This window comes from Myxine glutinosa, chromosome 8 (genome assembly GCF_964187855.1).
Source record: "Myxine glutinosa chromosome 8, kmMyxGlut1.1, whole genome shotgun sequence".
Taxonomy (NCBI): Eukaryota; Metazoa; Chordata; class Myxini; order Myxiniformes; family Myxinidae; genus Myxine; species Myxine glutinosa.
In genome coordinates, this window is record NC_136268.1 from 8,639,582 (window position 1) to 8,666,013 (window position 26,432).

Consider the following 26,432-nt stretch of genomic DNA (forward strand, 5'->3'; position numbering starts at 1 on the left):
AAAATGAGAACCATGACAATTACAACTACATATGGGCAGGGTACAGCCCAAAGTGGAGATCGGTTTCTGAGGTTTGGGACATGGAATGTCGGGACAATGACAGGGAGATCAGGAGAAGTGGTGGAAGTATTGGTCAGAAGAAGAGTGGACATATGTTGTGTGCAAGAGACGAGATGGAAGGGAAGTGGTGTGAGAATGGTGAAGGGTAGGCAGGGACAGAAATACAAGTTTGTGTGGCAAGGGTGCCTGGAGGGCGTGAATGGTGTTGGTGTCCTGTTTTCTGAGGAGTTTGTAGACAGTGTGGTGAGTGTGACTAGAGTGAGTGATAGGTTGATGATGGTGAAAATGATGATTGGAAAGCTCTTGGTGAACGTCATCTCGGGATATGCTCCGCAGGTTGGTCGAAGCGATGAAGAGAAGGACAGGTTCTGGTGTGCGATAGAGAAGCTGATGGAAAACGTGAAAGATGAGGAAGTTGTTGTGGTAGGAGGAGACCTAAATGGACATGTGGGAAGGAGTATGGATGGTTTTGACGGAGTTCATGGGGGTTACGGATATGGTGTGAGAAATGGAGAAGGTGAAAGGATTTTGGAGTTTGCTGATGGAGCTGATTTGTTGATTTGTAATACTCAGTTCCAGAAAGAGGATAATAAGCTTGTTACATACACGTCAGGTGGGTCGACGACAACCGTTGACTACCTGATGGTGCGTAGGCGAGATAGGGGGCACCTCCGGGACACAAAGGTGATCCCGGGGGAGGAGGCTGTTTCACAACACCACTTGGTTGTCTGCGACGTAAGGGTGAAAGGTGCGAGGAGAGCTCGGCGGGTGAAGTACCAACCGAGAATGAAGGTGTGGAGGTTGAAAGAGGTGACAGTAAGGGAGGCATTAAAAGAGAGGCTGAGTAGGGTCGAGGATGATGTGGTTGAGCTTGAAAGTGGTTGGATGTCAATGAAAGCTAGTCTGTTGGGAACTGTTGGTGAGGTATGTGGATGGACAAAAGGACCACCGAGGCACTCGGAAACATGGTGGTGGGATGATGAAGTTGGAAAGAGGATTGACGAGAAGAGGAAGAAGTTCAAGGAGTGACAGAAGGCGAAGGGTACGGGAGCAGAAACAGCAGAGCATGAAAGTTATAAGGCAGCCAGGAAGGCTGCAAAGAAAGAGGTAGCAAAGGCGCAGGAGGCACGTAGGAAAATGTTCGGAGAACGCTTGGATTCGGAAGAGGGTCAGAAAGCAGTATTCAGGATTGCAAAGCAGATAGCGAAAGAGAGGTGTGATGTGATGGGGTTGAGTTGCTTGAAGGATGAAGTGGGACAAATCGTTGTCGACCCAGATGGAATTAAAGGAAGATGGAAAAGATATATGGAAATGCTGTTGAATACAGAGAATGAATGGGATGGCAACATAGAGAGTAACCCAGTTTTAGGACCGGCAGAGAAGATAACTGAGAAGGAAGTTGAGGAAGCGATAAAAGCAATGAAGGGTAGAAAAGCGGGAGGGCCGACGGGAGTTGTGGAAGATATGTTGAAGGCAGCAGGAAGTTGGGGTATGAAGAGAATGACAGAGATCTGTAATCTGGTGGTGAAAGAAGGCCGCATTCCAGTGGATTGGGAACTGAGTACCCTCGTCCCTCTATACAAGGGGAAAGGTGACCCTTTCCACGGGTACGCTCGGTACGAGTGTGGCTCGTACCGAGCGATAAAGTTATTGGAGCATGGAATGAAGGTATTGGAAAGGGTGTTGGAGAGGAGGATAAGGAAGAAAGTGAAGATCGACGAAATGCAGTTTGGATTCATGCCAGGAAGAGGAACGACAGACGCGCTTTTCATTGTGAGGTAGTTGCAGGAGAAGTACATGGAGAAGAGGAAGAAGTTGTTTCTTGGGTTTGTTGATCTGGAGAAAGCATTCGATCGGGTTCCACGCAAAGTATTGACATGGGCATTGAGGAAGTTAGGAGTGGAGGAATGGTTGATCAGAGTAGTGATGGCAATGTACAAAAGAGCGCGCACAGCTGTAAGGACGAAGGACGGGAACAGTGGTGAGTTTGAGGTGAAGGTGGGAGTGCATCAGGGGTCGGTACTAAGTCCACTACTATTTGTAGCTGTGATGGAGGTGCTGGCTCAGAACGTAAAGGAGGGTTTACCGTGGGAGTTGTTGTATGCAGATGATCTGGTGTTGATTGCGGAAAGTATGGATGGACTGAAGGAAAAGATGAACACGTGGAAGGAATGTATGGAGACAAAAGGTCTGAAGGTGAATATCGGAAAGACGAAGGTGATGGCAAGTGGTAAAGCATGTGGTGAGGTGGAAAGAACTGGGAAGTGGCCCTGTGCTGTGTGTAGAAAGGGTGTCGGAGTGAACTCCATTCAATGTACAATGCGCTGAGTGGGTTCATCAAAAATGTAGTGGTCTGAGAGGGTCATCAACCAGTGTGGCATCTACATTCAAATGTAAGGTGTGCACAGAGGGAGCTGCAGATGGAGGAAATGTTGAGTTGGATCTTGGAGACGGCATGAAGCTGGAAGGTGTGAAAACATTTTGCTACCTCGGAGACATGCTGAATGGAGAAGGTGGATCAGACTCGGCAACGGTTGCTCGAGTGAGATGTGCATGGAAGAAGTTTCGGGAATTGAGTGGTGTGCTGATGATGAGGGGAGTGTCGTTGAAGCTGAAGGGAAAGGTGTATGCTGCATGTGTGAGAAGTGTTATGATTTATGGGAGCGAGACATGGGTAATGAACGTAGAGCAGCAACGAAGGTTGGAAAGGGTGGAAATGCGAATGGTTCGACGGATGTGCGGAGTATCGTTGAGAGAGAGGAAGACAAATGATGAATTGCGAAAGATGATGGGAATAGAGCCTGTGATTGATGCTGTGAAGAGGAACAGGTTGAGATGGTTTGGTCATGTGTTGAGGAAGGATGAAAGTGACTGGTTGAGAAGAGTGATGGAAATGAATGTAGAAGGAAGTAGAAGACGGGGAAGACCGAGAAAGACTTGGTTAAAGATGGTGGAAGAAGAAATGCAGGCAAGGGGGTTAACAAGGAGAGATGCAGAAAATAGGGCAAAATGGAGAAGATTGTCATGGGGACCGCAAGGCTAAGCCCCGCTCTAGCAGGGAAAATGGCCTTTAAAATGCATGTTGTTGTTGTTTGTATTATCTCCATTATATTAAGATGTATTATCCCGCTGTATCCAGGTATGTTGAACAGTAAGTAGCATTATGACAGCGTGCACCGTCACCTGTAAGTAGGTCCTGGGTTGGAATTCCATGCAGTAAAACCAAATTCTGCTGCAATGCTGGTCAGTATTTCATTGCACAGATGTCGTATCTAAATGCCAATGGAAAACCTGTGTACCGTGGCGTGTTCATGCGTATTTACAATCAAATGATTGACATCAAAATCTGACATCAAATCTGACATCAAATGACATCATCAAATGACTGACATCAAATCCTTCTTCTTCTCCAATGGCTTGATCTCTGATCATCAATTTTGGTTTCAGACCAGGTCATTCTACTCTGGACATGCTGCTTCTGCTGTCTCAACAATGGATGGAGGTCCTCAATGCCAAACAGAAAATTAGAGCTGTCTCCCATGCCTTTGACATATCACGTGCCTTCGATACGGTCTGGCATCCCGCTCTGCTCACCAAACTCTCCTCCTACGGTATCCATGGAAATCTCCACGCTTGGCTTGCGGACTTCCTCTCTGGTCGTAGTCAACGTGTGGCCCTGAATGGATTTCTCTCATCTCCCCTTCTTGTTCTGGCTTGAGTTCCCCAAGGAAGTGTTCTGGGCCCTTTGCTTTTTCTGGTCTTCATCGATGATCTCTCCGACTCTCTGGAAAATTCTCTCCATCTCTTTGCTGATGACTCCACTCTCTGCCGTTCCATTCCTCATCCCTCAGTTCGGCAGTCTGCAGCCTCCTCACTCTCTGCAGACCTGGACAAAATCACAGACTGGTCAAATAAGTGGAACATGTCTTTCAATCCTGACAAATCTCACACTCTTACGATGTCTCTCCGTAAAGACCGACTGGACAACCCTCCCATCTACTTTCGCAACAATCCTCTCCAAGAAGTTCTGTCACTCAAGATTTTGGGTGTCAGTGTCTTTTTTTTTTCTTTTTTTTTGTATACTGAATCGAGGATCGTGAAAGAGCTAACATTTACTTCAAAAACAAATCAACCAGACAAACAAAATATATCAAAAGAGGGAGCAGAAAACAAGATGGGGAGAGAAGGGGAAGCACACAAACACAACATTTGAGAGCAGGGAAATGTGTGGAAGGGAGAGGGCTTGGGGGGAGGAGGCGTGGGAAAGGGGTGGGGCGTGGGGGGGGGGGGGGAGGGAGAAGTATAAAACACAAGGACACCAAGGACTTCCAGGACAGAAGTTGGTATTTCAAAAAAGTGGAATTGCGGTGAAATTAGCGGGGGTAGAAAAGATCAAGGTTTTGGATGGGGGAAGATAAGAGATGGTGGTGAACAGCTGTTTTAAAGACCTGGAGGGTGGAGTGGGATTGAAGAGAGTGAGGGAGTTTGTTCCAGAGGCGGGAGAAAAGAGGAATGAAGGAGTGAAGGTGAGCAGAGAGTCTTGATTTTGGCAGTTTGACCATAAGAGGGTTGCAGGCAGATCTTGTGCGACCTGTAGGAATATTTGCGGGACAGAGCCCAGAGAGAGCTGGGGGGGCAAGGCCAGCGAGGAGTCGGTAGAAGACGGAAAGACCACCAACCTGCCTGCGGGAAGTGAGTGAGAGGCCCTTGGAGTTAGCTTCATCGCGGTAGATTCCAATGATTCTGAATGCTTTGGTTTCAACAGCGTGAAGACGAGCTAGGTGTGAGGCAGGAGCACCAGCCCAGAGGGGAGAGCAGTATTCCATTGAGCTGCGGATGAAAGCCTTGTATGTGGTGAGGAGCTCAGGTGTGCCAAGGAAGGACTTCGCACGACGGAGGATGCCCAGTCGGTGACTGGCTTTGGAGGCCACATTTGAAATGTGGTTTTCCCAGAAAAGATCATGGCAGATAGTGAGACCCAAAAGCTTGAGTGACAGAACTTCTTGGAGAGGATTATTCAGAAAGTGGATGGGAGGGTTGTCCAGTCGGTCTTTTCGGAGAGACATTGTAAGAGTGTGAGATTTGTCAGGATTGAAAGACATGTTCCACTTGTTTGCCCAGTCTGTGATTTTGTCCAGGTCTGCAGAGAGTGAGGAGGCTGCAGACTGCCAATCTGAGGGATGAAGAATGGAGTGACAGAGAGTAGAGTCATCAGCAAAGAGATACAGAGGATTTTCAAGAGAGTCAGAGAGATCATTGATGAAGACCAGAAAAAGCACAGGGCCCAGAACACTGCCTTGTGGAACTCCAGCCTGAACAGGAAGAGGAGATGAGAGAAACCCATTGAGGGCCACACGTTGACTACGACTAGAGAGGAAGTCCGCCAGCCATGCGTGGAGATTTCCATGGATACCAAAAGAGGAGACGGAGTCAGCCGTGTGGCCATTTGAGGTGAGGGAGGGGATGGAGGGGGAACAAACACCAGAAACAGATTTGACCAGATGCCACCAGGATTTGGAAGAGGGAGACAGATAAGAGAGTTCGGTCCTGAGAACGGAGAGATATTGTTTCCTGGCTCTCCTGAGGGTGGACACACACTTGTTTCGGGCTTTGTGAAAGGAAATGAGATTTCCTTCCGTTGGATTTGCTTTCCAGGAGACAAAAGCAAGTTGTTTCTGGGCAATAGCCTCACCACAAGATTCCATGTACCATGGACGGGAGGAAGGGTATGACAACAGAAGACGAGATGGGATAAATCTGTGCATGAGAGAGAGCAGTTTGCTTTGGAAGAATTCCCAGGAAGAATTTATGTCAGAGGCAGTAGAGATGGGAGACCAGTCCAGATGATTGATGGCTGCTTGAAGACCGTGCCAGTTGGCCTGAGTGAAATGCCAGACTCGTCGACGCTGAGGAGGCTCTCTGAGAATGGTCAGAGAGATGTCCACTTTAACAAGCACATGATCAGAAGAGCCGATTGGAGCAGAAGAAGAGCAGCAGACATTTTCAGGGAATTTAGTCATAACCAAGTCCAGAAGAGAAGATGCTCCGTTGACTGAAATCCGGGTCGGGAAATTGACCGATTGTGTCAGTCCCAGTGAGTCACAGAAGTCCTTTGCTGAAGAGCCATGGCTGGTGAGAGAGGTACCCACACCCAGCCAACTGGCATGGTGACAGTTGAAATCACCACATATGAGGAAGAGAGAGTTGGGATGGGTAGATAGAAGTTGGTCCATATTCTCAGACAGCGAGATGTAGATGGAGTTATCCCTGTTTGGTGGACGGTACAACACACATATGAACAAAAGGTGGGAGCGAAGGGGAAGCCGTAGCCAAAGGTATTCCTGGGGGTGAGGTGGAGAGAGGGCAGTGCAGGGCGAGTGAGGAAGAGAGTTTTTTATAAAGATAGCAACCCCACCTACAGGACGAGGCTCAGGTCTATCATACCGGAGGAGGGAGTAACCTGGGAGAGATACCAAGGAATCAGAGACATCATGAAGGAGGAAAGTTTCTGTTAAGCAGATCACGTCTGGTTTGTCAGAAGCAACCTGTATGGAGAGATCAGACAAGTTTGAGTGAAGGCCCCGGATGTTTGAGGTCCATACTGTTAAGGAAGAGGAAGGGGGAGCATCGGATACAGAACAGGGGGGGGGGGGGGGGCGGCGGTAGGGTAAGATGTGGAAGAGGAGGAAGAGGTAGGGAGAGCTGTTGAAGGTGTGTCGGAGATTACAGAATAACTTGGAGAAAGGGAAGAATGGGGCAGACAAAAGGTTTGATGGTGATTGGGAGAGGCGCAGTGAGGTGTTATTTGACGAGGGGGAAGAGCGAGGCAGAAGGTTGAGGGAGATGAAGGTGAAAGTTGGAAGGGGGAAGAAGCGGGGAGGACGCTTTGAGGAGGAGGGGTGAGAGGGGAGTCTAGGAGGGGAGGAGCGAGGGAGAGTCTCGGAGGGGAGGGGTGTGGGGGGAGATTTGAAAGGAATAGGTGATTGGGAAGATTTGGAGGGGAGGGGCAAGGGGGAAGATTTGAAAGAGATGGGTGATGGGGATGGTCTGCCATGATCTTTCCTGGGAAAACCACACCTCCAAGCTGGCTTCCAAAGCCAGTCGCCAACTGGGCATCCTCCATCGTGCGAAGTCCTTCCTTGGCACACCTGAGCTCCTCACCACATACAAGGCTTTCATCTGCAGCTCAATGGAATACTGTTCCCCCCTCTGGGCTACTTCCTCACTCCTAGCTCGGTTCAGAATCATTGGAATCTCCTGTGATGAAGCTAACTCTGAGGGCCTTTCACTCACTCACCGCAGGCAGGTGGGTGGTCTTTCTGTCTTCTACCGACTCCTCTCCGGCCTTGATCCCCCAGCTCTCTCTGGGCTCTGTCCCCCTAATATTCCTACAGGTCACACAAGATCTGCCAGCAACCCTCTTATGGTGAAATTGCCAAACTCAAGACTCTCTGATCACCTTCACTCCTTCATTCCTCTTTTCTCCCACCTTTGGAACAAACTCTCTCAGTCTCTTCAATCCCACTCCTCCCTCCAGGTCTTTAAAACAGCTGTTCACCACCATCTCTTATCTTCCCCGATCCAAAACCTTGATCTTTTCTACTCCCGTTAATTCACCCCAAATCCACTTTTTTGAAATTCCGACTTCTTTCCTGGAAGTCCTAGCAATGTTCATGTGTTTTATACCTCTCCCACCCACCCCCCCCCCCCCCCTTCGCATGCCTCCTCCCCCCAAGCCCTCTCCCTCCCACAGATCTCCCGATGTCCCGGTTCTCTGCTGTTGTACTTGTGTGCTTCCCTCTCTCTCTCCCCATCTTGTCTCCCGCTCTCTTTATCTTGTTTTATGTGTCAGTTTGTCTTTTTGTGATTAATGTTAGCTCTTACACGAGCCTCGATTTTATATACAAAAAAATAAAAAATAAAAATAAAAAAATTGTAAGATTTATGACTACATTAGCCATGTCTACATATTATGTACTAGCTCAATGGTCGTCTTCTCACCTGCAGTGCTCGTGTGACGTCAGGAGAGAGGTTTCTTCACACAGTGGAGTCGTTACAGTTCTTGGATTCTCCTGAATGGGAATCTCTGAACCCTGAAGAAATGGCAACATTCCAGGTATAACAATACAACAGCACAACAATCCATATTGCCTAAAACAAGGCTTCACGTGGTGGAGCCATGAGCTGGTGCAGCAATTTTGGGAAGATTAAAATGTATCATGAAGAATAACATTGTATAATAGAAAACTTAATTGATATAGTTTAACAAATGTAATGTCAATGGTTGATTTGGAGTCTGGAGGATTAAATGTTGACATGTGTTTGTCGACCCGGACGAGTGTGGCCCTTGATCACTGCGATGTAACCGCTCAAGGTTTTCAAAGTAAATATGGCACACGACATCCTCCAAGATGGCGTCGGCATCATATTTATGCGGTTGGAGGACCACAGGCTGGCTGAGCTGTTTTAATAATAATAATAATAATTCATTTATTTTGTATAGCGCTTTTCAAGAAGCCCAAAGGCGCTTTGACAGAGTGGAAAACATAATGCATAACAATACATGAAAACAACAATTGCAAAAAGACAAGAATCAATAGGGAAATATTTAAAGCAAAAGGAGGGAGAAGGAGAAGAGATAGTCAGGGGTTAAATGCTGTGGGTTGAATGTTGAATGCAGTGTTGAACGGGTGGGTCTTTAGTGATGTTTTGAATGTGGTGAGTGAGGAGGAGTCTCTGATGGTGTGAGGTAGTGAGTTCCAGAGGGTGGGAGCAGCGATGGAGAAGGCCCTGTCCCCCCAGGATCTGAATTTGGTCCGGATGGAGGGGGTCAGGAGGTTGGTACCAGCAGAGCGGAGGTTGCGGGTGGGAGTGTGTCTGGAGAGGAGGTCAGCCAGGTAGGATGGGGCCAGGTTATGGAGGGCTTTGTATGTCAAGAGGAGGATTTTGTACTGGATTCTCTGGGGGATGGGGAGCCAGTGAAGCTTGTAAAGGACGGGGGTGATGTGGTCACGGGTCTGGGAATGGGTGAGTAGACCGGCAGCGGAGTTCTGAATGTATTGGAGTTTATTGGTGATTTTTGAGGGTGAACCATAGAGGAGGCTATTGCAGTAGTCCAGACGGGAGGTGATGAAGGCGTGGATGAGGGTTTCTGCAGCCGTGGAGGAGAGGGATGAGCGGAGACGGGCAATGTTTTTCAGGTGAAAGAAGGCTGACTTTGTGATCTGTTTAGTGTATTTGTCGAAGGAGAGGGTTTGGTCAAAGATGACGCCAAGATTCCGGATGTGAGGGGAGGTGGATACTGGGATACCGTCGATGTTGAGGGCAAAGTTATGGGTGGATTTTGTGAGCGTTTTTGGGCCAATGATGATTATTTCAGATTTATCACAGTTAAGCTTGAGGAAGTTGATTTGAAGCCAGGATTTTATTTCAGTGATGCAGTTTGTCAGGATAGAGTGGGTGTCGGTGGAGACGGACTTGGTGGAGATGAAAAGCTGGATGTCATCGGCGAAGCAGTGGAATTGGAGACCATGACGGCGGATTAAGTGACCGAGGGGGGACAGGTAAAGGATGAACAGGAGGGGGCCAAGAACTGAACCTTGGGGGACACCTTGGGGGAGGGGAGCAGTGGGGGATTTGCAGTTATTGATGGAGATGAACTGGCGTCTGTCAGAGAGGTATGATTTAATCCAAGAGAGGGCAGTGCCGGTAACGTTAAAGGTGGATTCAAGTCGGGTGAGGAGGATGGTGTGATCGATGGTGTCAAAGGCAGCGCTGAGGTCGAGGAGGATGAGAATGTTGAGGTTGCCAGCGTCAGAGGAGAGGAGAAGGTCGTTGGTGATTTTGAGGAGAGCAGTTTCAGTACTGTGGTTGGAGCGGAATCCGGATTGGAATGTTTCATACAGGTTATTGGCAGAGAGGTGATGTTTGAGTTGAGTGGCTACAGCGTGTTCCAAAACTTTTGACAGAAAGGGTAGGTTGGAGATGGGTCTGAAGTTGTTTAGGGTGTCAGGGTTTAGACCAGGTTTTTTTAGAATGGGGGTAACAGCAGCAATTTTGAGGGAAGGTGGGACGATGCCTGTAGACAGGGAGGAGTTTATTGTTGCAATGATAAGTGGAGAGAGAGCAGGAAGGGAGGCCTTGACAAAGCTGGAGGGGATGGGGTCAAGAGTGCAGGTGGTAGTTTTCATTCCTATGAGGAGTTCAGAGAGGTCAGTAGGGGAGACTGGGGAGAATTGAGACAGGGGATGGCAGGATAAGGGGGGGGAGGTGGTTGGAGGGGGAGCGGGTGCAGCGGTGGTCAAGCTGTTGTAGATGTTGTCAATTTTGCGTTGGAAGAAAGAGAGGAAGGAGATGCAGTTGTCTACTGTGAATGACTGGGTGGTGGTGTTCAGGGGGCGGAGGAGTTTGTTTATTGTCGAGAAGAGTGCTTTTGGGTTTCTGGAGCCAGAGTGGATAATTTGAGAGTAGTAGGCGGAGCGGGCGCGGGAGAGGGCATCTTTGTAGTGTTGTAGGTGGTCCTTGTAGGCTTGGGAGTGAACTGTGAGACCTGTTTTATTGCGGAGTCTTTCAAGTGGCGAGCACGAGTTTTCATCAGGCGGAGTTCAGGGGTAAACCAGGGAGCAGAATGGGTGAAAGAAACTGTTTTGGTTTTTACAGGCGCAAGCTGGTCAAGGCAGGAGGAGAGAGTGTGGTTGTAGTAGTCAGTGAGGTCGGAAGGGGTGTGGAGGTCAACGAAGGGAGAAGTGGACATTTTTTCAGAGAGGGTGGATGAGAATGAGGTAGGTTTTAGTGGCGACATCCCTTGTTATGGAGGAAGTTCATCTCCAGAAATGACTTTCTCATGTACAAAATACAAAATGGAAGAATTAGGAGTCGTTGCAGAGGTAGGTACCTCAATTGTACCACGATTAAATATAGTGCGATAATAAAAACTGCTTTGTGTCCCCTTTTTCCTTCATTGTGACACAAAGGTTGGGAAGGCCCATCGTGTGTGTAACGACCTGGTGTCAAAAGTGATACGACTGCATGATAGGTACGAGTAGTTGGCCAGACAGTGTTTGGTGTTGTTATACATGTTTGTGTTGAGTGTTTTGTTTGTGAGTTAGAGTTTCAGAAGTGTGTCAAACACTTTGCTGATGTCTACTGCAGCGATAGTGGCTTTTGGCAGTTTTCTACTTTCGCGTTAGTGGTTTTTGGCAGTTTTCTACTGTAGCATTAGTGGGTTTTGGCAGTTTTCTACTGTCGCCTTTGTGGGTTTTGGCAGTTTTCTACTGTAGCGTTAGTGGGTTTGGCAGTTTTCCACTGTAGCGTTAGTCGGTTTTGGCAGTTTTCTACTGTAGCGTGAGTGGGTTTTGGCAGTTTTCTACTGTCGCGTTAGTGGGTTTTGGCAGTTTTCTACTGTCGCGTTAGTGGGTTTTGGCAGTTTTCTACTGTAGCGTTAGTGGGTTTTGGCAGTTTTCTACTGTATCGTTAGTGGGTTTTGGCAGTTTTCTACTGTAGCGTTAGTGGGTTTTGGCAGTTTTCTACTGTAGCGTTAGTGGGTTTTGGCACTTTTCTACAGTGGCGTTAGTGTGTTTTGGCAGTTTTCTACTGGGGCGTTTGTGGGTTTTGGCAGTTTTCTGCTGTCGCGTTAGTAGGTTTTGGCAGTTTTCTACTGTAGCGTTAGTGGCTTTTGGCAGTTTTATACTGTCGCGTGAGTGGGTTTTGGCAGTTTTCTACTGTAGCGTTAGTGGGTTTTGGCAGTTTTCTACTGTAGTGTCAGTAGGTTTTGGCAGTTTTCTACTGTAGCGTTAGTGGGCTTTGGCAGTTTTCTACTGTAGCGTTCGTGGGTTTTGTGAGGTTTGTGATTGGAGTGGTGTTGGAATGATTTGGTCTGAATCCGTGCTGGGTGTGCGAGAGTGTGATTTGTGGGTTTGTGACGGTAAATATTAGCCATTCTGTAACTTTGGAGGGTGTGCAAGGTCACGTGATAAGTGTGTAGGAAGTTGCTTTGGTGGGTTCTTTGTTTCGTCGAAGTGAAGGAGCTGCGCTCCAACGCGAGTCGAAAGAATTGACGCGACCAAAGACGGAATTCGTTCGAGTTGCTTTATTGAAACAAAACAGCTCAGGTATTCTGACAAGCACGTTTATCGGGCAGCAATATATATACACATTTATGCCGGGGCGTTTGCCCGGGAAAACCGAGACCGGGCATGCCCGGGTGTCAAGGGCGAGTCCTGGAAAGGCGAGTCTGGACATGCCCGGGCGTCCTGGACGCGGCCTGGCAAGTCAAGGCTGGGCGTGCCCGAGCACTCTGGGCGAGCCCTGGAAAGGCGAGAGCGGGCATGCCCGGATGCTCTGGGCAAGCCCTGGAAAGGCGAGTCTGGACATGCCCGGGCGTCCTGGACGCGGCCTGGCAAGTCGAGGCTGGGCGTGCCCGGGCGCTCTGGGCAAGCCCTGGAAAGGCGAGAGCGGGCATGCCCGGGAAAGACGAGACCGGGCGTGCCCGGGAGGTTCGGGCGTGCCCGGGAACAGCGAGTCCAGGCATGCCCAGGAGAGGTGCGTCTGGGCCCGTCCGGACGAGTCCGGCATGGCGATCGCGCCCTGGCCGCGTCCTGGCAGGTGCAAGGCGATTGTGTACATTCAGCGGGAACCGCTACACACGCCCCTCCAGAATCGACCTGCACCGGCAGGGTCAATTTAAGGGGGGTCCGGATGACCCGGCCAAAGCGACCCCTGGAGGGTCGTGGGGGGGGGGGGGGGGGTCCGATCTGGTGGTGGGTGGTCGAGCGGGGGGAACTGTGGACGGAGGGCGGCCTCGCCGCAGAGGAAGGGCCAAACATGGTGGTCGGTCGACGTCCACGTGCGCTGGTTTGAGGCGGTCCACAGAGATCCGGTCCGACCGGCCGCCGACGTCGACGACGACGACGGACTTGTCGCCCCGTCGCAGGACCCAGAAGGGCCCGTCGTACGGCGGCCGGAGTGGCCCCCGGTGCGCGTCATGACACACAAAGACGTACTCCGCTGTGTGAAGCGCCGGGGGGACGTAGGACTGGGGGCCACCGTGGCGGGACGTTGGCACGGGGGCAAATCGTCGGGCGGCCTCCTGGAGGTCCGAGCGCTGGTGTGCGGCGGACCAGGGACTGGTAGCGTCGGGCACGAACTCGCCCGGGACGCGGAGCAGCTGGCCGTAGACGAGCTCGGCGGCGGACGCCCGGAGGTCCTCCTTGGGGGCCGTGCGGAGGCCCAAAAGGACCCACGGCAGCCGTCCGTCCAACCGACGTCCTGAAGGCCGGCCATGAGTGCGGCCTTCATGGAGCGGTGAAACCGCTCGCACAACCCGTTGGCTTGGGGGTGGTAGGCCGTGGTGCGGTGCAGCATGACCCCCAACGAGTGGGCGACCGTGCCCCAAAGTTCGGACGTGAACTGTGGGCCGCGGTCGGACGAGATGTCCGCCGGTGCGCCGAAGCGCGCGACCCAGGTGGCGATGAACGCCTGCGCCACGTCGGCGGTGGTGGTGGAGGTGAGGGGCACGGCCTCCGGCCACCTGGTGGTCCTGTCCACCATGGTGAGCAGGTGGGTGAACCGCCGCGATGGGGGCAGGGGACCCACCAGGTCCATGTGGACGTGGTCGAAACGCCGTGCAGGCACGGTGAAAGGGGCTAGCGGGGCCTGGGTGTGGCGGTGGACCTTGGCCCGCTGGCAGGCCGTGCAGGCGTTGGCCCAGTCACGGACGTTCCGTCGAAGGCCGTGCCAGACGAAACGCGCCGACACCAGCTTCTGAGAAGCTTTCCGGCCCGGGTGAGAAAGGCCGTGGATGGAGGCGAAGATGCGGCGCTGCCAGGAAACGGGCACGATGGGGCGAGGCTGGCCCTGGGAGACGTCGCAGAGCAGGACGGTGCCCGCGAAGGTGATGTCGGCCAGGCGGAGGCCCGTGTCCGCCGCCCGGAGGGCCTGGACCGAGGTGTCGGTGGTCTGGTCGGCCGCCATGAGCGCGAAGTCCACGCCGAGGTGGACCGCGTTCGCGCTGGCCCGAGAAAGACAGTCGGCCACGGCGTTGTCTTTGCCGGCGACGTGCCGGATGTCCGTGGTGAATTCCGACACGGCGGCGAGGTGGCGCTGCTGGCGGGCCGACCACGGCTCCGTGACTTTGCCCATTGCGTAGACCAACGGCTTGTGGTCGACGAAAGCCGTGAACGGGCGGCCCTCCAGGAGGTGTCGGAAATGGCGAACGGCCAGGAATAGACCGAGCAGCTCGCGGTCGAACGTGCTGTATTTTAACTCGTTCGGCCGGAGTTGCCGGCTGAAAAAAGCGAGTGGCTGCCAAACCCCGTCCACCCATTGTTCATGGACGGCGCCCACCGCGTAGTTGGAGGCGTCCGTAGTGAGGGCGATGGGCGCGTTGAGCACCGGGTGAGCCAGCAGCGTTGCGTCGGCGAGGGCCCGTTTTGCGCTCGCGAAGGCCGCGTCCATGGCCGCTGACCAAACGATGTCATGCTTGGCCGGCTTGCCCCGGAGGGCCTCGCAAAGGGGCCGCATGAGCTGAGCAGCTCGGGGCACGAATCGGTGATAAAAATTCACCATGCCGAGGAACTCTTGTAGGGCCTTGATGGAACGGGGACGCGGGAACGTGGTGATGGCCTCGACCTTGGTCGGCAGCGGCACGGCCCCGGTCTTGGTGATGCGGTGGCCCAAAAAGTCAACGGTCGTCGTGCCGAAGTGGCATTTGGCCGGGTTGACAATTAAGCCGTGCTCGCTGAGGCGACCGAACAGTGTTCGGAGGTGGAGGAGGTGCTCGGCGCGGGACGTGCTAGCGACGAGGATGTCGTCCAGATAGACGAAAAGAAATGGCAGGTCGCGCAGCACGCCGTCCATTAAGCGCTGGAATGCCTGGGCCGCGTTCTTGAGGCCAAACGGCATCCTCAAAAATTCGAACAGGCCGAACGGCGTCATGACGGCCGTCTTCGGGACGTCGGCCGCCCGGACAGGTACCTGGTGGTATCCCCGTATCAGGTCAATTTTGGAAAATATGACCCATCCCGCCAAATGGGCGGAAAGGTCCTGGATGTGCGGGATCGGGTACCTGTCGGGGGTGGTAGCGTCGTTGAGGCGGCGGTAGTCGCCACACGGGCGCCATCCGCCCCCCGGCTTTGGCACGATGTGCAGTGGTGAGGCCCACGCGCTATTGGAGCGCCACACAATGCCGAGGTGCTCCAACGCGTCGAACTCGGCCTTTGCCACGGCGAGCTTGGCCGGGTCGAGGCGGCGGGCCCTGGCGTAGACCGGTGGGTATGTGGTGCTCGATCCCATGCCGCACTGCGACGGCCGAAAACGTCGGCCGCGTGAGGGCCGGGAATTCCGCGAGCAGGCGAGCGAACTCGTTCGCCGTCGGGAGGGCGCACGCCAGTTCGGTCGGCGCGGAGCTGCTCATCGTGCACGCCAGGGAGCTGAAGGTCTCGGCGTTGACAAGGTGACGTCGTTTGACGTCGACCAGCAGCCCGTGCGCGCAGAGGAAGTCGGCGCCCAGCAAAGCCATGGGGACGCTGGCGGTCACAAAGGTCCACTGAAAGCGCTGGCTGCCGAAGCAGAGGGTGACGTCGCGCGGGCCGATAGTGCGTATGGCCGAGCCATTAGCAGCGACCAAAGAGGGGCCGCAAACGGCATCCCGCCTGTCCTGCTCGGAGGCGGGTATGACGCTCAGTTGGGCGCCGGTATCACAAAGGAAACGCCGCCCGGACGCTTTGTCCCGAATAAAAAGCAAGTTGCCCGAGTGGCCGGCGCTCATGGCTGGGAATGAACGCCGGCCCGGCCGTTTCCCGACTTGCCGAAAGTGCACGGGGGTCGGCACGTCCGAGCCTTGCGTGGTAATAACACCACGCCTGGTCAGGTGGAGGCCCCGGCCGTCGTGTCGGAAGCGGTCGGCGCGGCGTGGCAGCCGCCAGTTGCACCGGCAGTTCGGCCTCCAACCGCGCAGGGCGCTCGGGCATCGTGGGCGTCGCCTCGGATGGCGGTAGGCTCCAGGTAGCCGCGCCGATGTGTTGGCCCACCGAGGAGATCTTATCGGCTTCCCTGGCGAGGGCACGGGGATCGGTGATCGACGTGCCAGCCAGGGCGAGGCGTACCGGGTGAGGCAGCTGGCGAAGGAACAGCTCGCGGAACAGAAAATCCGGAGAGTGCTCACCGAGCAACGAGAGCATATAGTCCATGCGCTCGGACGGGCGCGTGTCGCCGAGCTCGGGCAGGTCGAGCAGGCGCCGTGCGCGTGCCGCCGGTGAGAGAGCGAAAGCGTCGAGGAGGAGCGTCTTCAGCGCGTCATACTTGTCAGTAGCCGGCGGGTGCTCGAGGAGGCTCAGGGCACGGGCCGCGGTGGCGGAACTGAGCACTGCCACGACGTGGTGGAAGCGGGTGTCGTCCGCGGTGATGCCTCGCAGGGCGAACTGGGAGTCCGCCTGGGCGAACCAAACAGCCGCGTGAGCCTCCCAGAAGGTAGGCAGTTTAAGAGTCACTGCCGTGTCCATGTCGGTAGGTCACCAGTGAAGGAGCTGCGCTCCAACGTGAGTCGAAAGAATTGACGCGACCAAAGACGGAATTCGTCCGAGTTGCTTTATTGAAACAAAACAGCTCAGGTATTCTGACAAGCCCGTTTATCGGGCAGCAATATATATACACATTTATGCCGGGGCGTTTGCCCGGGAAAACCGAGACCGGGCATGCCCGGGTGTCAAGGGCGAGTCCTGGAAAGGCGAGTCTGGACATGCCCGGGCGTCCTGGACGCGGCCTGGCAAGTCGAGGCTGGGCGTGCCTGAGTGCTCTGGGCGAGCCCTGGAAAGGCGAGAGCGGGCATGCCCGGACGCTCTGGGCGAGCCCTGGAAAGGCGAGTCTGGACATGCCTGGGCGTCCTGGACGCGGCCTGGCAAGTCGAGGCTGGGCGTGCCCGGGCGCTCTGGGCGAGCCCTGGAAAGGCGAGAGCGGGCATGCCCGGGAAAGACGAGACCGGGCGTGCCCGGGAGGTTCGGGCGTGCCCGGGAACAGCGAGTCCGGGCGTGCCCAGGAGAGGTGCGTCTGGGCCCGTCCGGACGAGCCCGGCATGGCGATCGCGCCCTGGCCGCGTCCTGGCAGGTGCAAGGCGATTGTGTACATTCAGCGGGAACCGCTACATAAGGATGGTATTATGATTTTTCCTTGTTTTCAAATTTCTACTGTAGCGTTAGTGGGTTTTGATGTGATCGACATCTGGATGTGATCGACAAATAATTAGGAAATAACTGCCCAACATTTATTATCCTCCATCCCTCGGGCCTATAGACGATCTCCATATTACAGATTGCATACTAAACATGTTAGACAAGATAAGAGATGTACACAGCAGGCATCCCGATAATTACTACCACTGTAACACGGTTTCATTTACTGTACGGAGGTGATTAGTAATTACGAAAAGTAATTTAAAATGTTAAACTGGATGGAAAGAGTTCGTAAACATGGACATGACACATTGACACATAGCGCAGAGTTTAAATTGTAAAACGTGGTTCCGAAAGTTACGTCTCGTGCTCTCACAAGTCCGTTGTATTATGATTTATATACAGTACAAACAAATGGAGCATGAAAACGTGTTTTGGGGGGTGCTATTTGACGCCTCATTGACGTTCGCGCTCGGGGCGGTCGCCCTGTCCGCCCCGCAGTCACTACGCCTATGGGTGGAGGTGTCGCATCAGCCACGGTCGGTGTTATGGTGTCCATGAGATGATTGGGCAGATCTGCAGCAGCGGGTAGTGCCCGTTCTGCGTTATCTGCAAGTATCACGTGAATGTGGGGGTGGGGGGGGGGGGTTCTATACAAGATCGAGGCTCATGTAAGAGCTAACATTAATGACAAAAAAAACAAACGAACACATAAGACATAATAAAGGGAGCGGGAGACAAGATGGGGAGAGAGGGGGAAGCACACAAGTACAACAGCAGAGAGCAGGGACATCTGGAGATCTGTGGGGGGAAGAGGCATGGGAAGGAGGGTAGAGGGGGGAGAGGTTAAAAAAAAACACATGGACACAGCTAGGACTTCCAGGAAAGAAGTTGGTATTTCAAAAAAAGTGGATCTGGGGTAGAAAAGGTCAAGCTTTTGGATGGGGGAAGATAAGAGATGGTGGTGAACAGCTGTTTTAAAGACCTGGAGGGAGGAGTGGGATTGAAGAGAGTGAGGGAGTTTGTGCCAGAGGCCGGAGAAAAGAGGAATGAAAGAGTGAAGGTGAGCAGAGTCTTGATTTTGGCAGTTTAACCATAAGAGGGTTGCTGGCAGATCTTGTGCGACCTGTAGGAATATTTGGGGGACGGAGCACAGACAGGGCTAGGGAGCAAGGCCGGAGAGAAGTCGGTAGAAGACAGAAAGACCACCAACCTGCCTGTGGTGAGTGAGTGATAGGTCCTCGGAGTTAGCTTCATCGCGGGAGATTCCTATGATTCTGAAAGCTTTGGTTTCAACAGCGTGAAGCTGAGCTAGGTTTGAGGCAGGAGCACCAGCCCAGAGGGGAGAGCAGTACTCCATTGAGCTGCGGATGAAAGCCTTGTATATGGTGAGGAGCTCAGGTGTGCCAAGGAAGGACTTCGCATGATGGAGGATGCCCATTTGGTGACTGGCTTTGGAGGCCAACTTGGAAATGTGGTTTTCCCAGGAAAGATCATGGCAGATTGTGAGACCCAAGAGCTTGAGTGACAGAACTTCCTGGAGAGGATTGTTGAGAAAGTAGATGGGAGGGTTGTCCAGGCGGTGTTTTCGGAGAGACATAGTAAGATTGTGAGATTTGTCAGCATTAACCATAAGAGATCATTAACCATAAGATAGGGAGATCTCGCGAGATCTTGGAGACGGCGGCAGGGATTTTCGAAGCTCCACACGGTCTCCACGTTTTTCGAAGTTAAGTCTGTTCACAATTGTATTTTGTCGAAACTGTATTTATCTTTCGGTGTGTCAAGTTATTTTGTGCAACTTTGGTTGTTTCTCGGTGTTTATCTTTCATAAATTGATCGTCTGTTTGCCGTGTCGCGAGCAAGGCCTTTGCCGCGTCGCGAACGATTTGAAATCGAAGTTAAGTGATTGTTCCCATTTGTATTTTCGTTAAAACTGTATTTATTTATGGTGTTGTACGTATATTGTGTCCCGACGAAGATTTTTCGGTGCAAATCTTTCATACCTGTATTGAAAATCGTGTTAATTCGTGTCGTGTCTTGAGGCCTTGTACAGTGTGCACTGTACAACCTTGAGGCTGTTTTTTTCAGCGGTCCATCGTTTGTGATCCAATAACTTTCGTTCTCTGTATTCCCAGGCTTTTCACCCATAGCCTACTTCCTTGTGTAAAAATCTCAACTCAAAAAAAAAAAAAAAAAAAAAAAAAAACATTTCCTTCTCTGTTCTCATTCGTTTATTCATTCTTATTCGTTCGTTCGTTCTTCGACCACGTGTTTCTCCCCCATTTCCCCAGATAGTTTTCACTCATTAACCTTCAATGTTTACACTTTCCCCTCAAGTTATGTATTCCGTCATATTCTATAACACCTTTTTCTTCTTCTTCTTTAAAAGGCTGCTTTCGACTTGCTCACCAAATCAATTCATCCCAAAAAAAATATCCATCTCCTATAGTGCCTTTTTTCTACATTCCCTAAACTCTCCTGCACTCCATCCTCCATCCAGCGTCCTTAAACGTATTTTTAACTCGAAGGTCACAAGAAACTCATTTTGCAATAAATGTTCGTTTCCCATAAATCGTACACTTTCAAAAATCCAATCTCACCCCTCCCCTCCAAATCTTCCCCATAACCCCTCCCCTCCAAATCTTCCCCATCACCCCTCCCCTCCAAATCTTCCCCATAACCCCTCCCCTCCAAATCTTCCCCATCACCCATCCCTTTCAAATCTCCCCCCTTGCCCCCTCCCTCCTAAACTACCCCCTCACCCCTCCCCGCCAAGACGCCCCCTCGCCCCTCCCCTCCTAGACTCCTGCCTCACCCCTCCCCTCCAAATCTCCCCCATATCCCATCCCTTTCAAATCCCTCCCCTTGTCCCTTCCCTCCCAAACTCCCCCCTCACCCCTCCCCTTCAAATCTCCCCACCCTCATTGCTTCTCAATTTCCCCCCTCTCACTCCCCCTCCTCAAAGCGTCCTCCCCGCTTCTTCCCCCTTCAAACTCACCTCCATCTCCCCCAACCTTCTGCCTCGCTCTTCCCCCTCCTCAAATAACACCTCATTGTGGCTCACCCAATCACCATCAAACCTTTTGTCCGCCCCATCCTTCCCTTTCTCCGAGCTATTCTGAAATCTCTGACACACCTTCAACAGCTCTCCCTACCTCTTCCACCTCTTCCACATCTTACCCTACCCCTCCTCCCCCCTGTTCTGTATCTGATGCTCCCCCTTCCTCTTCATTAACGGTATGGACCTCAAACATCCGGGGCCTTCGTTCAAACTTAACTGATCTCTCCATACAGGTTGCTTCTGTCAAACCAGACGTGATCTGCTTAACAGAAACTTTCCTCCTTTATGATGTCTCTGATTCCATAGTATCTCTCCCGGGCTACTCCCTCCTCTGGTATGATAGACCTGAGCCTCGTCCTGGAGGCGGGGTTGCTATCTTTATCAAAAACTCTCTTCCTCACTCGCCCTGCACTGCACTCTCTCCACCTCACCCCCAGGAATACCTCTGGCTACGGCTTCCCCTTCGCTCCCACCTCTTGTTCATATGTGTGTTGTACCGTCCACCAAACAGTGATGACTCCATCTACATCTCGCTGTCTGATGATATGGACCAACTTCTATCTACTCATCCCAACTCTCTCTTCCTCATATGTGGTGATTTCAACTGTCATCATGCCAGTTGGCTGGGTGTGGGTACCTCTCTCACCAGCCATGGCTCCTCAGCAAAGGACTTCTGCGACTCACTGGGACTGACACAATCTGTCAATTTCCCGACCCGGATCTCAGTCAACGGAACATCTTCTCTTCTGGACTTGGTTATGACTAACTTCCCTGAAAATGTCTGCTGCTCTTCTTCTGCTCCGATCGGATCATCTGATCATGTCCTTGTTAAAGTGGACATCTCTCTGACCATCCTCAGGGAGCCTGCTCAGCGTCGACGAGTCTGGCATTTCACTCAGGCCAACTGGCACGGTCTTCAAGCAGCCATCAATCATCTGGACTGGTCTCCCATCTCTACCACCTCTGACATCAACTCATCCTGGGAATTCTTCCAAAGTAAATTGCTCTCTCTCATGCACAGATTTATCCCATCTCGTCTTCAGTTGTCATACCCTTCCTCCCGTCCATGGTACACGGAATCTTGTGGTGAGGCTGTTGCCCAGAAACAACTTGCCTTCGTCTCCTGGAAAGCAAATCCAACGGAAGGAAATCTCATTTCCTTTCACAAAGCCCGAAACAAGTGTGTGTCCACCCTCAGGAGAGCCAGGCAACAATATCTCTCCGTTCTCAAGACCGAACTCTCTTATCTGTCTCCCTCTTCCAAATCCTGGTGGCGTCTGGTCAAATCCGTTTCTGGTGTTTGTTCCCCCTCCATCCCCTCCCTTACCTCAAACGGCTACACAGCTGACTCCGCACGTGAAAAAGCTGAATGCCTCAACTCTGTGTTTGCCTCTAAATCTTGTGTCCCAAACCCATCCCTCTCTGTACCCACCATACCCAGTCGTACCCTGCTGCTCCTGGACTCCGTGTCCTTTCCTCCTGACAAGGTGGAAAAGTTTCTGTCAACCCTCGACTCTGATTCTGCAACTGGACCCGACGGCATCAGCCCACGGGTCCTAAAATCCTGCTCTGCTGCTCTATCTCACCCTCTCTCTGTTCTCTTCACCCTCTCTTTTGCTCAAGGTCAACTGCCATCTGCTTGGAAATCAGCCAACATCACTGCTTTGCACAAAAAAGGTGCAAAAACAGATCCTAGCAACTACAGACCAATCAGCCTTCTCCCAATTATCAGCAAAGTCATGGAATCCATCATTGCTTCGGATATGAAATCTTTCCTCTTCTCCAATGGCTTGATCTCTGATCATCAATTTGGTTTCAGACCAGGTCACTCTACTCTGGACATGCTGCTTCTGCTGTCTCAACAATGGATGGAGGTCCTCAATGCCAAACAGGAAATTAGAGCTGTCTCCCTCGACATATCACGTGCCTTCGACACGGTCTGGCACCCCGCTCTGCTCACCAAACTCTCCTCCTTTGGTATCCATGGAAATCTCCACGCATGGCTGGCAGACTTCCTCTCTAGTTGTCGTCAACGTGTGGCCCTGAATGGGTTTCTCTCATCTCCTCTTCCTGTTCAGGCTGGAGTTCCCCAAGGCAGTGTTCTGGGCCCCGTGCTTTTTCTGGTCTTCATCAATGATCTCTCTGACTCTCTCGAAAATCCTCTCTATCTCTTTGCTGATGACTCCACTCTCTGCCGCTCCATTCCTCTTCCCTCAGATCGGCAGTCTGCTGCCTCCTCACTCTCTGAAGACCTGGACAAAATCACAGACTGGTCAAACAAGTGGAACATGTCTTTCAATCCTGACAAATCTCACACTCTTACTATGTCTCTCCGAAAAGATCGACTGGACAACCCTCCCATCTACTTTCTCAACAATCCTCTCCAAGAAGTTCTGTCGCTCAAGATTTTGGGTCTCACTATCTGCCATGATCTTTCTTGGGAAAACCACATTTCCAAGCTGGCCTCCAAAGCCAGTCGCCGACTGGGCATCCTCCGTCGTGCGAAGTCCTTCCTCGGCATACCTGAGCTCCTCACCACATACAAGGCTTTCATCCGCAGCTCAATGGAATACTGTTCTCCCCTCTGGGCCGGTGCTCCTGCCTCACACCTAGCTCGGCTTCACGCTGTTGAAACCAAAGCTTTCAGAATTATTGGAATCTCCCGCGATGAAGCTATCTCTGAGGGCCTTTCACTCACTCACCGCAGGCAGGTAGGTGGTCTTTCTGTCTTCTACCGACTCCTCTCCGGCCTTGCACCCCCAGCTCTCTCTGTGCTCTGTCCCCCAAATATTCCTACAGGTCGCACAAGATCTGCCAGCAACCCTCTGATGGTTAAACTGCCGAAATCTCGGCTCTCTGCTCACCTTCACTCTTTCATTCCTCTTTTCTCCCGCCTCTGGAACAAACTCCCTCACTCCCTTCAATCCCACTCCTCCCTCCAGGTCTTTAAAACAGCTGTTCACCACCATCTCTTATCTTCCCCCATCCAAAACCTTGATCTTTTCTACCCCCGCTAATTCACCCCAGATCCACCTTGTTTGAAATTCCAACTTCTTTCCTGGAAGTCCTGGCAGTGCCCATATGTTTTATACCTCTCCCACCGCCCCCTTCCCACGCCCCCCCCCCCCCCCCCCCAAAGCCCTCGCCCTCTCTCAGATCTCTCGATGTCTCCATGTCTCTCGGTCCCTGCTCTCAAATGTTGTGTTTGTGTCCTTCCCCCTCTCTCCCCATCTTGTCTACCGCTCCCTATGTTATATGTTTTATGTGTCGGTTTGTCTTTCTGTGTGATTAATGTTCGCTCTTTCACGAGCCTCGATCTTGTATACAAAAAAAAAAAAAAAAAAAAAATTGAAAGACATGTTCCACTTGTTTGACCAGTCTGCGATTTTGTCCAGGTCTGCAGAGAGTGAGGAGGCTGCAGACTGCCGATGTGAGGGATTAGGTATGGAGCGGCAGAGAGTGGAGTCATCAGCAAAGAGTAAGAGAGGATTTTCCAGAGTCAGAGAGATCATTGATGAAGACCAGAAAAAGCACAGGGCCCAGAACCCTGCCTTGGGGAACTCCAGCCTGAATAGGAAGGGGAGATGATAGAAATCTATTCAGGGCCACACGTTGACTACGACTAGAGAGGAAGTCCGCAAGCCGTGCATGGTGGTTTCCATGGATACCATAGAGGAGAGTTTGGTGAGCAGAGCGGGGTGCCAAACCGTACCGAAGGCACGTGATATGTCAAGAGACACAGCTCTAATTTCCTGTTTGACATTGAGGATCTCCATCCATTGTGGAGATAGCAGAAGTAGCATGTCCAGAATAGAGTGACCTGGTCTGAATCCAAATTGATGATCAGAGATCAAGCCATTGGAGAAGAGGAAGGATTTGATATCGGAAGCAATGATGACTTTGCTGATATTTGGGAGCAGGCTGATTGGTCTGTAGTTGCAAGGATCTGTTTTTGCAACTTTTTAAGTGTAAAGCGGTGATGTTGGCTGATTTCCAAGCTGATGGCAGATGACCTTGAGCAAAAGAGAGGGTGAAGAAAACAGAGAGAGGGTGTGAAAGAGCGGCAGAGCAAGATTTTAGGACCCGTGGGCTGATGCCGTCTGGTCCAGTTGCAGAATCAGAGTCGAGGATTGACAGAAACTTCTCCACCTTGTCAGGAGAGAAGGACACAGAGTCCAGGAGCAGCTGGGTTTGACTGGGTAAGGTGGGTACAGAGAGAGATGGGTTTGGGACACAAGATTTTGAGGCAAACACAGAGTTGAGGCATTCAGCTCTTTCATGTGCGGACTCAGCTGTGTAGCCGTTTGAGGTAAGGGAGGGGATGGAGGGGGAACAAACACCAGAAACAGATTTGACCAGACGCCACCAGGATTTGGAAGAGGGAGACAGGTTTGAGAGTTCGGGAGTGGAGAGATGTAGTTTCCTGGCACTCCTGAGGGTGGAAACACACTTGTTCCGGGCTTTGTGAAAGGAAATGAGATTGCCTTCCGTTGGATTTGCGTTCCAGGAGGCGAAGGGAAGTTGTGTCAGGGCAACTGCCTCACCACAAGATTCCGTGTACCATGGACGGGAGGAAGGGTATGACAACTGAAGACGAGATGGGATAAATCTGTGCATGAGAGAGAGCAGTTTACTTTGGAAGAATTCCCAGGATGAGTTTATGTCAGAGGCGGTAGAGATGGGAGACCAGTCCAGATGATTGATGGCTGCTTGAAGACCGTGCCAGTTGGCCTGAGTGAAATGCCAGACTCGTTGGTGAACGTTGCAAGAACACTACACGAAGGAGCGACTGGTTGAAGGAGCGTGGCGGTCACCGAGAAGGTGCTGCATATGACGTAGTAGTTGTGTGTGTCTGCGATCCTAAATAAAAAATCCTCGATCCTAAATCCTTGATTGTAAGGAGTTGGTGAAATCATTCATGCTCAGAGGGGACCATGCACTTTATAAACATCCCCCAAAATTGTGTACAGGTTGTTTGTTGGAGGTTGTCATAAAATATCTCTCACCTCCGTCATATATTCTGGTGACAAGGAGTTAACAATGTATTTGAGCCATGTTGACCCAGTAGTAATGCTCCGGGTTGTCGAATTGCACTTCAACTTGTGTAAACCACAGCTGTGGGTAATTCGGCAAGAATAGCAGGAGTTTTAACGAAACAACTGCCTGGATGAGGCTGGTTGAGCGACTGGGAAAGGCACGGCTGTCCGTCCATTTGGGTCACTAACTTAGTGTTGAAGGAAAAGACATCCGAGGCGGCCGGAATTTGAGTCGATCCTTTATTCCAACTACGATCAACCAAACCCGCTCGTCTCACTTCCGGTTGCACCCGGAACTGGAAAACCCTCGATAAACCCAAGCTCGAGCATATTTACACATTTTAACATGAAAGGCAAAGTGATGCCGCTACAAGTTTGATCTCTTCAGTTTTGAATAAAAATAGAAAAATTGTTTCTGCATAATTCGTAATTCATATTTAAATGTGACATTATTGGCAGGGGGTTATCCGCCCATAAAAACATCGCCTCAAAAAGGGAACCATGATGATTGTCATGGGGCCTGCAAGCGTAACCCCCGCTCTGGCAGAGAAAATGGCCTTAAAAAGGGAATATTTATTGGCAGGGGGTGAATACTTTTGAGGCCACTGTGTATTTTTTCTATTGAGAAACCAGACTCGGCGGGGTAATGGTTTCGCGTCCGTTCTGAGTTTGGGAGGTCGGTTGTTCAAACTCCAGCAGAGTCATACCAAAGACTTTAAAATGGTACGTGCTGCTTCCTTGCTTGATCCCCAGCATTAAAAAGGACAGAGCACGGACAAACAAGGCTGGGAAGGAAATGGTTAAAAAAAAACACCCAATATAAACTTTGCCAAGCACCTGCTTCGGCAGCATCAACGCTCTGTGATGAGTCTGGCGTATCAAATCAAAATTGCCTCGAGAAGTATTACTATATATAATTTTGTGTGCTACTTCCGTGTCTGTAGCGTTTTATTCTAAAGGGTTCCTGCTGATGTACCGTTGGAACTGCTACATCAAAGCTCCAAGTGCTGCTTCTTCCAACTTCTCTCCCAGAAAGACTGCTTTTAAAACAGGCGCGTCTATGTTTAAACGGACACAAATTTATGTTCCAACTAAATAGATGATTAC

General features: G+C 51.5%; 1 protein-coding gene across 2 annotated transcripts in view; it reads left to right on the forward strand.

The window, feature by feature from the left end:
- Positions 1-26,432, forward strand: part of POPDC3 (popeye domain cAMP effector 3) — an 86,942-nt gene that overhangs the window by 58,330 nt on the left and 2,180 nt on the right. For both annotated transcript variants that reach the window (XM_078782904.1, XM_068123976.2), the window contains exon 7: positions 8,068-8,176. In XM_078782904.1, coding sequence (XP_078639030.1) covers positions 8,068-8,176 — 109 coding nt within the window. The remainder of the gene's footprint in view (positions 1-8,067; positions 8,177-26,432) is intronic.